This window comes from Ptychodera flava, chromosome 22, assembly GCF_041260155.1.
Source record: "Ptychodera flava strain L36383 chromosome 22, AS_Pfla_20210202, whole genome shotgun sequence".
Lineage (NCBI taxonomy): Eukaryota > Metazoa > Hemichordata > Enteropneusta > Ptychoderidae > Ptychodera > Ptychodera flava.
In genome coordinates this window covers 16,482,719-16,498,681 of record NC_091949.1, presented here as the reverse complement: position 1 = coordinate 16,498,681, position 15,963 = coordinate 16,482,719, and the positions used below count along the sequence as shown (strand labels likewise).

Genomic DNA, 15,963 nt, shown 5'->3' with positions numbered 1-15,963 from the left:
TAAGTTATATATTATTCATTCACAAAAACTTGCCCATCCAAATGCCATATCTATGAACTGCACCTGTCTTCGGCTAGCACGAGCTTATACCGGGTACTTCTTTAATGAAACATAGGTTTATCATGTCGGTGTGGAAATTACCGAAAACGAGTCGTGTCGTCATAGATACATCGGTAAAACATCTTGCGCGTCCTGCTCTTACGTGGGTCGATTTGTAAAATATGGCAACTTTCGACGTATCGGCTAATCGATGTCCCATTCCCATATATCGACCCTGAGAAAAATGACCACATTTAACGGTTAGAAGCTTGAGAAAGTCGAGCCCGATTCTACGCGGCACGTAAATCTGGTCATTTTCAGCATAAATAGTATTTGCAATGACGTAGTTCGCGACGTTTGAAACGTGTGTGTGTATGTGTATAAATTGTTGCTATAGTATCTCATCAGGCGTCATTCTAAAAAGTATTGGCAGTAAAATGCCACAGCCTAATGGCGAACGTATGGGAATATTTCGGAAAACTCTTTCTGCTTTACGTATTTTTTCCCTGTTTCCTTATTTGGTGCAAAAGTTGGAAGTCCGACTGGGAATAATTTTAGTGCCAATGGAGATCCGGTGTATGGAGTTGGCAAAGACAGAAATACGTCTGGATATAACCTGAGATGTTACGTCCAACTTGCAGGTCGATTTGGGTCGACTGAAAAATGACAGTTAGCGCTCGCTGTTTGCTATTTTTGGGTTGTTTTAGGAACACGCTGATCTAAGAAAAGACGATTGATTCTAAATAAACGGCATACGATGACATCGCATATTTGTCAGCGAAATTTCGCGCGTCATCGCTGACGTAACCATGCAAGGTGACCCTATCATCTCCGCATCGGTTTTACGTGACCGCAAAGAGGCCCATTTCACTTTCTCCTCAACTTTCAGCAACATTTATCGATGTATTGAAACTGCCTATTGATTGCACAGTCGTGAGATATATTTTCTGAAAAAGATAGACTACGTTCGATTTTTAGTCTTCGCCGGCAGGTATTACAGAATGGATTTTCCCCCGAAATGCAATGTCAGTAAAGATCTTCACCCAACATTTTCTCATATTCACCACGAAATTGCCAGTTGAAGCGTAGAGCAACACAGAAATCTGTTTTTTTTCTTTCATATGTTTGAAGAAGAATATGTGCAGATGATTCATGGTATTATCTAGTTTAAAACAGCTCAAAGTTGTCTGGGGTTTCATAATCAGATTTTCACTGTGATAAAGGCTAAAATGTCGCATTGTTCCTTCAGGGCGTTGATCACTGGTTTTATAACCGTACATCTGGACGTTTAACTCTGCATTGTCCGGTAAAATAGGAATAACTGAGGCACTGAGGAGATTTTGCCAAATTAGGGTGCTAAATTTTGTGGCATAGTCATTTCATCACAGCGTTGCAGGCCGTGTCTACGTTTAGGTAACTACCCACAAACTCATCAGAAGTTCATTGGCGACCGAGATGCTATGTCAAAACACATTCCATCTAGTTCGACAAGGCGATTCATCTTCGCTTCGCTGATTAACGGACATTCGCGATCGCACATTCCTCGGCGGAGACGAGAAAAAGAGAGTGGCAATTTACGAAAACAACCATTAGAACAACAATGTTAAACCCATAATACACACTGACCGAACAAACAAACAGAGCCAAATTAAAAAATAAATTACCGTGTTGAAAGAATGGGTCATTTTCTCCGGCAACGCGTGAGTAGGTACATTTTCAAACCTAATGTGGCACAAATTATTTTTGGTAAAAAGTCTTGTAATCCCATTGCAATACAGTGCTTTTGAACACACTATATTGAACCGATGACAAGGGATTTACAAGACTAAGCCACGAAGAACATAGCTAATTGATGAAAATGCGGTTTATTGCTGAAACAGCTTTTTTTTGCGTTGCGTCATCAGGGTTGTCATTGCGACGGAATTTTTTTTTACTGCTTGCAGACGGGGAAAATAGGAAGCCTGTAAACCACGTAGAGACCTAACACGGACAACTATGACAGAAATCGTCGGTAACATTCTGCGGATGAAAACTACGTTTCCCCGTGTGCCCACGCGTATTTCTTCTCGATTTCCTTGGTCTGCGAGGCTTTCAACCTTATTCTTCGAAAGTGCAGGCTGCCCTCACGGTAGGCCAAACGATAATGCTTTAGGAATGCGGTAATCAGCTGAAATAGACGCAACATTGAACGTGGTACGCTGGAGCGGTATTCAAAGATTTCGGCAAGAACAAAACAAGTGAAGAGTACAATCGATTTCAGTCGATGAAGCGGATTCCGGAGTGGTTACTCTACTAACCCATGTCATTTGTTGTCATCCAAAGAAAAGCGTTTATAATCCCATTTTTTAATTCACTGAGCGGTTTTAACAAATTAACATAACGACACTTACAAGGCGTTATCTACACAGACGATCGTACGCTGTCACAATAGCAAATCTGAATCCCACGGCCTGTTCAACATTCATTGCCCTAGACTTTTCGCCGGCATACGCATTCCGGCTACCGATATCTCTCCCTACCAAAGCCTTTATTTCCGGAAACCAGATCGAAGAAAACTTTTCCTCCACACGCACACATGCACATATGAAGTTTTGTTTATGTACGCCAGCCGCTTCTGTGTATCGTAACTGGCGCAAAAGAGAAGCTGTGTTTATTTCCACTTTTGTAAACAAACTTGCCCAATCAGCGAGATAAGGTTCTTAGCTGGGTGGGCTATCCCCAAAATTTGACAGATGATCAGCTGATAATACTGGAGCATCGCACTGCGATTATAATCAGTTATTCCTCCGCTAGAACTACTTTTCACCTCCAAGTTGTTCAGCTGGGTTGCCACGACTTAAAATTATTTAGGCGATCGTATTCTCTAAATGCTGACATTTAGAAACTCCGAGGTGAAACAGAAACCGTGGTAGTGTTGTAACGGTAATCGAAGACGAAACTGTATTCCGTCGTGTGTCACTTGGCGTTTTAAAAACTCGCGGGGGTCGTAGCACAACGCGGAGTGATTTTCCTATTAATTAGTAGAAGTTCAGCGAGCGTAAGAAGTTGATAGCTGGCTAGCAGTCGAGGCATGTGAATAATATTGCCAGTTGTACCGCGATCGAAGTTCGAGTAGGTTGTGTACACTGTGATTTCTTTATTTTCAAGAAGAGCACAAAATCGGCCAACAAGGATTTTATCTGTAAGGACGTCGAGTTGTCACACTGGCTGACAGATCGTGCAACATGGACCCGGTACACGGGAAATCGGACAAGTTCGAAAGATCCCAGTGCGGATCGAAGGGGGACCGAGACGTGAACTCTAAGACGTGGTTCGGAGTGACATGCTGGATTCTAAGCTCCATGTTCTGTTTAGTAGCAGTAGTATTCGTGTACATATTGTTGGACAGTAGGATTTCAGGGCTTCAAAGACGCATTTCCAATTTGGAAATTCAGGAAACGGCGAAAATGGAGGATTATTTGAACAGGCGTCTAGATGAACTTTTCTCCGAGGCAAGTTCCTTACATTTTTGTTCAAAACTTATATTAGCTTACAGCTTCTATTTTGTAAACACAGCGTTTGGTATTGTTCAAACGCTGTTAATAATATTGTGTTGGATTCTCTTTCGTAACCCGAACTTTTGTTTCCCATCTATTGCAGCGGATAGAGAAGCATATTGAAATAACAGCGAGACAGAAAAGGCAAACTGAATTTCTCCAGGAGAAGGAGAAGTGTTTCTGCCCTCCAGGTGAGTGCCCATACTACAGAATTGATGTAGTTTTAGACCTTGCTCCCGATAAAGGGATGGGTGTCAGTCGATGTTATTGAGTGTGAAAGGAGCTAGTTTTCCCTGCGCTCACCAATTGACACAATCAATGAAGCGAGTACAAAAGTAGCACGACGTATAATATTGCAAGCGTGTATGTCTCATCCGATTTGGGTGCAAATTTTTGTTTGTGCGGCGCATTTGTTGCGATTTGTATTTACCTGGGCCTGACAGATGAAACCCTCTTCCGTGACATGGCTTATGCCAACTATGTTTGCTTATGTTATAAGACGCTAGTGGTATAAGCCGCGTGTTGCTGCTCACATAGCACAAGAAGGCTCCTTGAGATTTTGACTGAACGTCTTGGCTGCTGAGTCAGCTGAGAGTAAGACTCCAAGTTTTGACCACAGTGTGTATACAGTGCGATTTCTTTACCATGTGTACGTCCACATTCCTCGCGTGGACAATCTCCCCGTCTGAGAGTCGGCAATTTTAATGGCAGCCTTGTAGTTACAGTACTATTACACGCCAGATCGATTTCCAGAGTTAGTTTTGCCGTGAAATTGGTGGGTATTTACGTGACATCATTAGCTGCCATTTCCGTACTTTTGCCGCTTGGAAACCCTTACAAAGACGATAAACACCTCCTTGAGTTGGAGTGATAACTGTGTCGTGAGCCGCACTTGGCGACTTTCAAAAAGAGCGGAAGAAACAAGTTGTATGTCCAATTTTGCTCGCCTTTATTAAAAGGAACGATAAATAGCCGTAGTCCAAAGACACAAAAGAAAGCATGTGTGTAATACCCCCTAATTCTTGGCCGCTTGATGGCTTTTTGAAAGCTGGTCTTGGATTTGCTAAGTGCAGTTACAGTGTAAAACACTGTGACCTGTATATGCCTCATTTACTGGCCCCCCGTTCAACCCACCGGTGGTCCTTTAAAAGTTTGACCGTATTCCTCCATGCAAGGTAATCTGTCTTTTTCCTCCACTTAGGCAGCTTTTCATTTAACCGCCGTTGGACCTTCTGTCACTTTTGCACTGTAATTCTTGTAAGGCCACACCATTCTCAGACTTTCTTTATCTCGATGGCAATTAAATGAAAAAAGGACTGTACGCCGGAAAAGCCTTAGTGACCGTTCACTGTATGTGTCACCTGAGCACTGTCACTAGTGGGCACTGTCCAGGTTAGTACAAGAGCTGTCAGCTGGCCAACCCAACCTGAGCACAGCCCCAGCGTAGTAGCTTGCATGAAAATCCCCCCTATTCAATTGTGTCACACGTTTTGCTGTAAATAGTAAGACCAATATAATGATCCCAGGCCCTTGAATGGTGTTTTTGAGCCCCTTCATAAGCACCGTATGGTACTAGTAAAGCACACACACACACTCTCACATACACTAATTATGTTCAATTGATGAAAGAACGTGTCAGCAAAAGACTACACTTAGCTGTTCAGCTTTGAAGCATTTAGTGTTCACAAGCTGGATCTATAGTTGATTCATCTTAAAACATGTAACCGTGGAATTTAATTGATCCAGCCAACAATATCCCTATTATGGCGAGATAAAAGTTTTCACACCAGCGCTGGAGGACTGTTTTTGACATGTCGTACTATAATATCCTAACCTTGTCAGTGTCTCTGGAGATCAGCCAAAGAGAGCTAGCTTTCAAGAATATTACAGGCATGCTTCAGGTAACTTATTAGGAATTCTGAAATTATTGTCATCACTTTGTACAGCAATCATTTTTATGGTAGCTGACTGTTTTCTTTATCTCTGTATGATTTATGTCCTATTCTTAATGTAGAGCAATGATAACTTTATAATTACACTCTTGACAATTCTGGAGAAGAGGAATTTTGCGCTTGTATTGTTTTTTTATAGGTAATTTTAGTCGATGTGCATGGTCAAAATGTTCAAAATCAAGCTGAGTTTGGAGTTCCTTTTTGTGCTTTGGTTGTTATATCAGCGCAGTGATGGCTTGACTGCTGTATGTCATGCTTGAGACTTGGGTCTGGTACATGTTTGTTGTTGTGATTGGCAAGTGATGGCTTACAAGATGGGTTGTGTAACTGTGTTTTCCCACAGTGATCATAATCTGCCGGTGACTGCCAGGACACCATGACCTTTGACCTGTACCGGCACCTGTTTTGGCCACCTCTGTTATCGCCACCTCTGTCCCCGGTCATGTCTGCGTTGTCAATGTTACAACGTACGATGGCACTACATGTTATACAGCCATGGTTTTTCCTTATAACTGCAGTGAATTCTTCTTTTACAAGAGTGAGGTCATGTAATATCAGATCTTGGCTCAGTGTTTCCATCAAGTATGTAGACTCCTTGTCTTACAATCTGTCCGCCCCCTCCTCTTGTTATCTATCCTCCTCCTCCTTTTTTGATCTGGTGATATCTCTTTGATTTTCCATTATTCCTAATTTAACTTCGGTTGTTGTGTCCGATCAATCTTACTTGAGACTTAACTTCATTGTTAAAAATCCAAAAATTTTAAATTAGAAAGAATTACAAGACATAATGCTACAACTTATTCAACCATCCATGTTTAAAATACGACAACCATACGTATGATAGTTAAAGGTGATATAACTCTCCAAGATTCAGGGCTCAAGCTTTTTGAAAGTTTTTGAAAGCCAAAACAAGTCACAAGTAAAGAGTTTGTCCATGTCAAGAAGAAATATTATAAGAAAGGAAATGCGTGATTGCCAGTTATACAATCTTTTTGAAATTAATTTGCCGTATCATATTTTAAATTGACTCTCAGATGTGTGTGAGGGTAGTTTGTTGCTGTGGAGTAGGTTGACCCCTGTGACCTGAGAATCTCTGCTGGTGGTCCTATGCCTATGGGTAACCTAGTAGTGCGAATTGAGCGCTAGTATGTTCAGAAGGGGATCCTTTGAAGAACAGACTATCCAGTGAAATAGGAACACTCCGGCTCATAAAATGGGTCCTTTGCAAAAAGACTAACGCTGCAGTATTATAATGGATAGATGGGTATACATGAAAGGCAGGAATTGTGATAGGAGTGTGAAATTCAAGGACACTGGGTTGAAACATCAATCAGTGGAGCATTGCATATATATCCTAGCTGCCCCATGATTCAGTTATTTTACTTTGTTATGGTTTCAGGGAAATATGGAGAAATTTTGGTTGCTGTGGCAATGACCTCCATTTGATGATATTTTCATCCTCAGGATCCTCAGTGACAAATGGGGCTTTATATCCGTGGTGTGTTTCCGTTGCTGGTGAAATTTGCAAATTGGTAAAAATTATGGTGATTGAAATAGCTTATTTAGCAGTGAGATGGCTGTTGAAGGACCAATCTATATAGCTCTGGTAGAATCACTGTTCTGGAAATAATTTAAGGGCTAAATTGATGCATAAGTGTAGTTTGTGATTAGTTAATGACTAAAATTACACCGTAATGACAACTAGGTATGGAATGAATTAATTGTAAATCAATGCAGAGTGATTTTGATTTGATTCAATTGAAATTGATCTCCTCAAATTTCCTGCCTTGCAATTGTCGCATGATCAATACTCTGCGGACGCTGCACACGTGTGTGCCCTGAAATCAATGAATATTCATTATTGAGGTGGTTCTGCTCAAATTGTGACAAGTCTTCCATGAAAGTCTCACGTAACCCGAAGAATGCCCCGAATTCCTGTCGTGTGGAACCTAGCTGAGATTAAAACTTGAGAAAAATATTCAACTCAGTACGCAGGAATGGATTCCAAAATGTGATCAACAGAAGGATTTATGGGGGTAGCCGGAATATGCACTTCTTTCTTACAATGAGAACAGTATTCCATACATCACAGTGGAGACTCCAACTGTGCCATTGCTTCTTTCCCATGCTGATTAAATGCTTCCATTTGAATTTTAAGTCACTTCAAAACAACTCTGGGAAAAAGATTTTAATTAATGACTGCAATAACCCAGCTGTAATCAGGCACATTTCTTACTGTGGTTCGAAATCACTATGGTGGCCATGAAGGTTTCATGAGGAAAGCTTTTGAAAAAAATGAATCTGTGTGTACAAGGAACTGTGAAACTTTGGAAAATTTTCATTGAAATGTGTTGTGCAGGGGAACACTCATGGATCAGTGAATGTTCAAAAAATGTCAAAGCAAACTGAAGTTTATATGTATATGTTGAAGGACACTGCATCAGAATTGTGATGTATGAAATAATGACCAGTCAAAGCCATACATCATCAAAATTCCCAAACAATACAAACTTTGACATAATTTTTATTGTGATTTTTTTAAAATTATATCAGAAGGTATGCAGGTTGAAAGCAACAATTATGTAAACGTTATGGGGTAGGCACGGGACGTGGACTGTACCTGAAAAAGCTTAAAGTGTCTGTTTAACTGTCATGTCGTTCATTCTGATGTTTGCTCAATGAACCCTGTTATACACTCCCGTAGCCACTTCACTTGAGCTATCATCAAACTGATGTAGTACCTTGTCATGGGTCTATGAATTGTAGATCGGTGGATTTAGAGATAAACTCTCTTACAAATCCTTGACTTGTACCATGGATAGGTGCTCACGATAAGCCTTCTTCAGAAGAATTATGAGAATTTCAAGAGGCTGAAATGAGCCAGAGGGCTATCCGTAGTTTTATTGTGCTTCACAGCTATTTAAAGCTAGGCTGACGCTTGCCCTTGCATAGACGTGCCGAATCTACCTGAAGCATTTTTGCTTTGCCATGGAAACAATATGAATACTGTTACTTATTGAATAATGAAATACGTACGTAAGGTCGAGCGTGTCATTTTCCTAGAAGCCAGACCACGGGCAAGCATATTAATGAATTTATAGAGTCGCAGGTGACGATGTATTAGAACTAGTCCCATTGTGTGGTTTTTCCCATCGTAGTTTGATGGGGTAATTGTGAAAAGATATGTACAGAAATAGTTTCTGTTCTAGCGAAGCAAAACTGTGAAACAACAAAATAGCACGTGTGTCGGCGTGTGAGGTAAATTAATTCCCATGATGTCAAGTACGTTGCCCTATGATAATGAAAGACTCCGATTGTTGAGAGACACACTTGACCCTTCCTGTGTAACAGGAAAAATATTGATATGATAATCATGTTTGTTCACTTTTATTGAGACATGCGAAATCACGTTATATGAAGGGATAAAAAAGTAGAGAGAAGAAGAAGGGGTACAACTGATCTGGACTAGCGGCTGTTTCAGATAGGCTCCGAGAAAGGCAAGGTACGGTTTGAAAATTGGTGATTTTAATTTACTGCAGATTGACACCATAGCTTATGATATTTCTTCGACTTTATCAAGCTAGGGGGTATGGTAGACATATTGTAACATGAGTTTACAGGAAGCTGGGGTGGCTGGTGGTTCACTGGCTGAAGTGCCCATCAGCTTCGACATAGCATTGTGTGTCTATTAGCAGGCCATTGAGAAACTGCACCTCTCTCAGAGCCGTGGATTGCTGCAGACATTTTATCCTCCCTTGATTAGGGCTCGCTTTGACTTGATGCTTGGGATTGAAGGATCTTCTGCGCAAATGCGATTACATTTATGAGAATTAAAGATGAAAGAAAGTTACTTGGCAAAAGATTTCCCAACACCTGTTCCCTATTTGGATAAGTTCCAACTCCAGCATTAAAGAAAAAGAAAAGACAAGTGTAGCATGTTTAGGTAACGTGATAGAGCTATTATTATGCAAAATAATGTGTTTCAACTGTCCAAGTCAAGGTATTTCCAGCAAAATATAACCTCTTAGTGTAAGAAGACGCCAAAAATGGAATTCTCTAATATGTGTGTAAGATGAATTACAAATAATCAGATTATTAGGAATTGTGAATGCAAATCCGTGTGAATGTAAATTCTTTTCCCCGTCTAAGTCCCTTGAGATGCTCTGTAATCGCATGATCGCATTTTTTCTAATCGTTTTCATACTCTGCTGGAATTGAGATGCAGATTTTTAACTTCCAACAATGCTTTGCGGCAGTGGTTTTTTGCTAAATCACAGTAAAAATACTTGTCTGTTTTTTGCGATACCGCCGATAACGTTTACTTTGAATCAGTACATGGAAGTTTGTCATTGAGTAACCTTTTGTACAGACTCTAGGGTTGGTGTAGACTTGGTTCAAGTCGGTGAATTTTAAAAAAATAAAATCATTTATAATAGTTTCTCTTGTGTCTCTCCTATTTCGTACAAACCTATCCGGAATTTGGCAGCTCACGCCAGGTTTTCCCAGCGATTGAATGCGTCACGTTTGAGTCTGCGCAGTAGTGAGTTAGTTTCTGCCGGATTCACCGACTTGGACTTCTTGCAAAGTACAGGCGGTGAGACGGACTGTGTACACAGTGACGTAGAGCAAATACAAAATGATTGACAGCCCCCGCCGTTATTCTGGCCAATAAGAAGAACGCTTGCTAATAAACCTCTGCATGCATTGAAAAGTTTGTTGTCATCTCCATGCAAAGCTAGACATCGAGTACGTTTTATATCTGGGCGAATAATAGCATCACGTTCGTACATCCACCGCGTTTTACAACTGATCGGTCGACCACCGCTAATCATGCGAGATTACCAAAGAAAGCTTGTTGAGAGTTACATTGAGGGAAAAGATGTGTTCGTCTGCACACCAACCGGCAGCGGAAAATCACTGACATACGAAGTCGCTCCACATTGTTTTGATTTCCATCGCTTCGGGCACGTAAGAGAACAGGCTCCAACTGTAAGGACGGTGTCTTTTTCCATCCTTGAATAACCGGCCACGATTTTCGCATTTTGTAACATGGGCCCCACAAACAACACATATTTTCACGCGTTTTCGGTGATAGAACAGAGGTCGTGCTGACTTTTGTGGGAGTGATCGCACTCGACATTTTGTCAACAACGCCATGTGAGTTTTATCACGGTCCCTCCACAAAAGTGTGGAGGGACCGTGGTTTTATGCACGTCTCAACGTCTCGTGTGGGTCAATTGGTAACTCCTCCCAATGTGTAAAATTTAGTGATGTCATCTTATGAATAATATATGAGTAAAGAAAACGTCATCTCATGAATAATTTATAGCAACGCAAACCCTGCAAGAAAGCCAAGTCTGTGATTCCGGGTGAAACTCCGCTGTATAGCGTTCACTCCACTCATCGCGTTCACCCTACTCATCGCGTCCACTCACGCGCGCGTTTCACATGAAAGCAAAATACAAATCATTGCGTTCACTCCACTCAAACATTCACAAATCACAGACTTGAACCAAGTCTAGGGTTGGTGAATAGTTCATTACTACTTGGAATTCTGAAGATTTCTGTATAAAATATTACGTTCTTTCATTTCAGAGATGTCAGCTGGATAAAATTTGCATCAATGTTGCCTTATCGGTACTTCAAATAATTGCATATCATTGGTTTTCCAAATCAAATTTATGCACTATTCATGTATTCCCAGAGATGACATTTGTTTGCAGTTTATTTGATTTTAAGTCCTTTCGAAAAAGTTAGTTGGTATTTTCAAAATACATTTTTCAAATGTACAGGGCTAGATAACTAATGGTGCGACGGAGTTTACAATCCAAGATGCAGTGATATGGACATTGTATAGTTTTGCAGTAACTTCAAATTGAATTGCATTTAAGATATTAGTGTTTGTACAGTGTTGATAAATACATGAGCTATTAACCCTTTGCGTGCCAAAGTCAATTCTTGTCACCTTTGTAAAATATAACCCAGTTATTTTTTTTTTCAGATTTTTCCACAAATTTTGATCAAAAACTGTAGCCATTGACAGTCGATGTCCATTTGGTCCAAATTATTAAAGAAATTACAGAAAAATTCCTCAAAATCAGTAAAATGTTACACTAAAATATTGGTGGGAAAAATAAGCACTCTAAGGGTTAAAGCTGTCCTTTATAGACATACTCCTTACATACCATATACTCTGTTGACAATATTTTTTGAGCCTAACATAGCAAATTGTGGACAGAACCTGTCCCATTTATAAGGATGGTCGGCATTCCCACAAATATTCCCAGTAGTAGAAGAAGACAAATTTTGTTTACGTCATGAATTCAAATCTGAACAGACTCTAAATTCTTGTGTGTACTTGGCTGTTTGAATTCTGCAAATAAAATGCAGGCTTCCTGCAACTTACTAATACAATTTTGCTTCCTGAAATTAATTCCATATGCTTGTGATATATGTGAGATTTATAGCATCTTGTACACACTGTTCCATACCGGCTATTGGTATGTAATTATATATGTATAACAGTATTAAAAAAGACCCATTCAAGGTCATTCTGTGAAACCTTTGCAGACCTATCGGTCAGATATGTCGACGATTTGAAACTTAACAGCTGTTTCTGCAAAACGTTTGACACAGAATATTTACCAGTATTTAAACTTTTAAAGTGTATTGAATTGATGAAATGTTTGTTGCCCATGGGATGAAATTATTACTAGAACTTATCTGACATATTCTTACACTGTTAAAAGCCAACCTGAACCAGTGTTTTTGCTAAGGTTTGGGAATATTGGTAAATGATTTGGGAACCCCGGTAACATTGCTGCTGTCCCCTAATCTGATTGCATTGATATACCAAGGGGAACCCCGGTAAAATGACTGGGGAACCCCGGTAACATTTACTGGGGTACCTTAACAAAAACAACCTTACAAGCCAACCTGAACATTCTCAGAGCATTGATGGATTGTGAGATCAGGTCAATTCATTATTAAAGGGCCATTAATTAATGCTAACTTTTTTTTTTCACAGTTTTTGTTGGCCATAATTTCTTGCTCCACTCCCCAAAGCATGTTGACATACACACAGTACTCAGCTTGTCAACTCAGCCTGTAGTGTGTAAACTGCATCGTAATTGTTGACAAGTGAATTCTTGTCCGGACCAGAATTCAAGTGTAAACAATAACCATGCATTTTACTCATATAGACGCTATGTTGACAAGCTAAATACTGGGTGTTCAACATTCTTTTTGGAGAAGAATAAGAACTTGCAATTAGCATACAAAATAAAAATATTGTATAAAATCATCAAAAGTTAGCATTACCCGCCCTTTAATGTATCATGCATTTCTCTTTAAGTAATGTGCAGGTCATAAGTGAGTGCCTAGACTTGATTAAAAAGGCCAGATGAAACCTAAGTGCTTGCTTGGAGTGTCTGTACACACCACTTCGAACTCAAGCACATGTGGTACACTGCTCTCCCCTGTTCAGCATCTCCCCAAGAAACTGTCAAATTTGCCGGTAAGCATTTTGAAATTGATGGCTTTTGGGTGTTAAGATATCCCCAATCCTTGGGTTTGCTTTGAGCTGGATTAACTCACGGATCTAGGTTTTCAGTTCTTTATAAACTAGGTGATTAATATTACCCCAAGATTGGAGCGTGTGAAAGGAAATTAAAACACAGCTCAGGCAGCTGAAAATGGTATGAGAGGAAATGAAAGGGCTCTGCTTGTCATGTTTAATGCTCATCTGAAGATCCTAATTACAGGCAGAGTGATTCCATAGCACATGAGATAATGTTTGTGACCCAGTGATTGTTCCAAATTTTTTGCCAAATTCTCTAGTGAAATAATGCATCAATGGAAATACCTTGAGAAGCCATGTGGGAATGGGGTTTGGTTTTGCCTGCGCAAAAAATTTTGTCGAGCAATGGAATGGTCAGTTGAATGATCTAGGCAGACTTGTGAATTAGACCCTATACAAGTACACATTTCCAGCTCTCTGTGGCATTGGTAGAACGTTAGTCATCAGAGAGGAGGCACATTCCAGTTCTCAGTAGAAATTTCCACTTTTCCCAACCTCTATACCTCCAATGTAAACATGAAAGCGATAACATCTGATTCCAAATGTCTGCACTGTGGTGGCCATTCTACAGTAACAACACCACTCATCCGTTAAAAATATCTGGAAGTAGTGTTAAGACATTTATGTTTTATTCCTCAAAAATCACAAACAATTTTTGGTGATGTAAATATCATCTTGCAAGTATATACTCACAAATTTCTGTGTAGACTTCTTACTTAGATAGGAGTTACAACACACAACGTAGATAAAAGATACAACTGCAAATGCCATAGTATAATGTGTTATGAATGTGGTGCCACCACATTCCTGTGCCATATACAATCCTACGACCAGGCTTTACGGACCAATGTGGTGAAATGCTGGATAAACCTGTTACTGTGGTATATTTTATATCCATTCTCCCAATCTTTTTAATTTGATCAGGAAGCGAGGAGTGATTTATAGGATGAATGTTGGCCTGCTAATGCCATTACGATTAAGGTTTACAACACTTGATAGCTAAGGGAAATATTCAATATCCACTACTGAGTCTCCCATGGTGCTGTGTGCCTTGCATTCGGGATCTGTTCCATACCAGGTTGCAACATTCAAAGGACGGTGGCCCAATGATCCTTGCATGACGGGCATTTCATAAACTGATAGTTTCCGTGGGATCATGCACCTGTTAGCCTGGTGTCTGATATTAATCTTTTACAATTTACAAACCTTAAAAAAAATTCTGATTTGCAATGTTGCTGCTCTTCTACACGTGGTTTTGCTTGGGCAGAAATGTATGGTGATCAAGATTCATTAGATACTGGAAGATGAAATTCAGTACTCCACGGCAGCAAAACTTGTACTTTTTGCAGTTAAAAGGCTATCAGAGTTACAATAATATGGTAGTGAGAAGCAAAAATGTGTTCACAATCAGGTTGTTTCTTGTTTGTAGTGGGATTTAGATGGTTGCCAGATGCATTTTCTTGCACAGATGTAATGCATGCAATACAACAGCCAATTGTGGCAAGTCTACAACACCGTGATGTTTGAGATAGAGGAAGCAAATGAGAGAGATGTGTGTGTGAGATTTTCATGTGAATTTTGCAGTATGGTCCTTCAAAGATCACCTTTTGATGAAGCCATAACTTGAAGATCAGAAAGAAACAAAAATCACTGATCATCCTCTTTTATCCCAAACTTTTCCCCATTTCCCTTGACAAAACTTAGCCAAGTCTTAGCTATTCCCAGGGCCCAGTGCTCTACTTTCATGGCACTAAAAAATCCAGCAAAGCTGAAGAGAGTACTTGTTTTTCTGCCCCTTCAGAGACAACCTCTTAAAAATTATGACAAAGGACATTTATTGGGCTAGCATTCCACATCTATTGACTTGTCCTGGCGATTATTTCAAGAATGTCCAGAAACTTCTTGTTTTTGTTTTTATCCAGCCAAAAGTTTCAAAATCAGGCATGTTTTATGTGCCAGTAGCCTTCTCCCTGAAACTCTGTCTGTCCATGAAATGTGAAATTCTACAAGAAGGTTAATCAAAGTCATTAAGATTCATACGGTATTTTGTCACATGATATGAAATCGGAGACACTGATTTGTTACAACAGAAGGAGTAATGCGACTGAGCATACACTAGAGTTTCATCACTGTGTTAAAGCTCGGGCAGATTCTGTAAAACCGTGGGGAATACTGTTTTTCACGTTCCAGTCAGCCACCCATGTTGCCAAACTAAGTGGGACGTCTCACGATAAGTTCAGCTAAGGGAACGTTTAGCTAAGAATAGTCTGCCAGCATGGCGCAGAGACATATTGAGAGAGGGGTCTCACAATTTTCACCAGTGTTTGAATTGACAGATGAATTATGTTTGCAGTAAAGTTTGATTTGAACAACTTTGATCAGTCTTCCGAATTATTATTAAAATGTCACACTATTTATAAACTGTGGTCTATTATATTACTGTAAGTCATAACTGAATGGCTTAAAAAGGTCTTTTTAATGACAAAACCTGATATTCTTTTCATGACTGTATTTCCCCGCGGCTGTAGAGTTATTGAGAAATCTAATGAAAAAAAGCTCTATTCAAAAGTGTATCAAGCCTTTCCGGTATTGGCAAAGTACGGTTGATCATTATGTATAAATATTTTTATGGAAAGTTGATGAATATGTCAACATTTTCGTCATTTAGACTCTCCGCAGCTGGCTAGTCATATGCAGGGGCTTGATCAAGATACGTCATGTGATGGGTAACTGAAGATACCTCTGCTATCTCTTCTGTCATTGTCATCTCGCTGATTTCATATTACAGGGAGAAGAGAATGTCGATCATGCATGTAAATTGATCAAATGAACTTTGAATAGAAATGTTAATGATTAT

General features: G+C 39.8%; 1 protein-coding gene across 22 annotated transcripts in view; it reads left to right on the top strand.

Annotated features, from left to right (window-relative positions):
• Positions 1-3,079: 3,079 nt before the first annotated feature.
• LOC139122808 (collagen alpha-1(XIII) chain-like) overlaps positions 3,080-15,963 on the top strand; it is a 150,332-nt gene continuing 137,448 nt past the window's right edge. For 17 of the 22 annotated variants that reach the window (XM_070688564.1, XM_070688556.1, XM_070688551.1 and 14 more), the window contains exons 1-2: positions 3,083-3,530; positions 3,679-3,766. In XM_070688564.1, coding sequence (XP_070544665.1) covers positions 3,264-3,530; positions 3,679-3,766 — 355 coding nt within the window. In that variant the 5' untranslated portion in view covers positions 3,083-3,263. Of the gene's footprint in view, positions 3,531-3,678; positions 3,767-15,963 lie in introns of all 22 variants that reach the window. The other 5 variants (XM_070688567.1, XM_070688563.1, XM_070688570.1 and 2 more) reach the window with 3 other exon arrangements.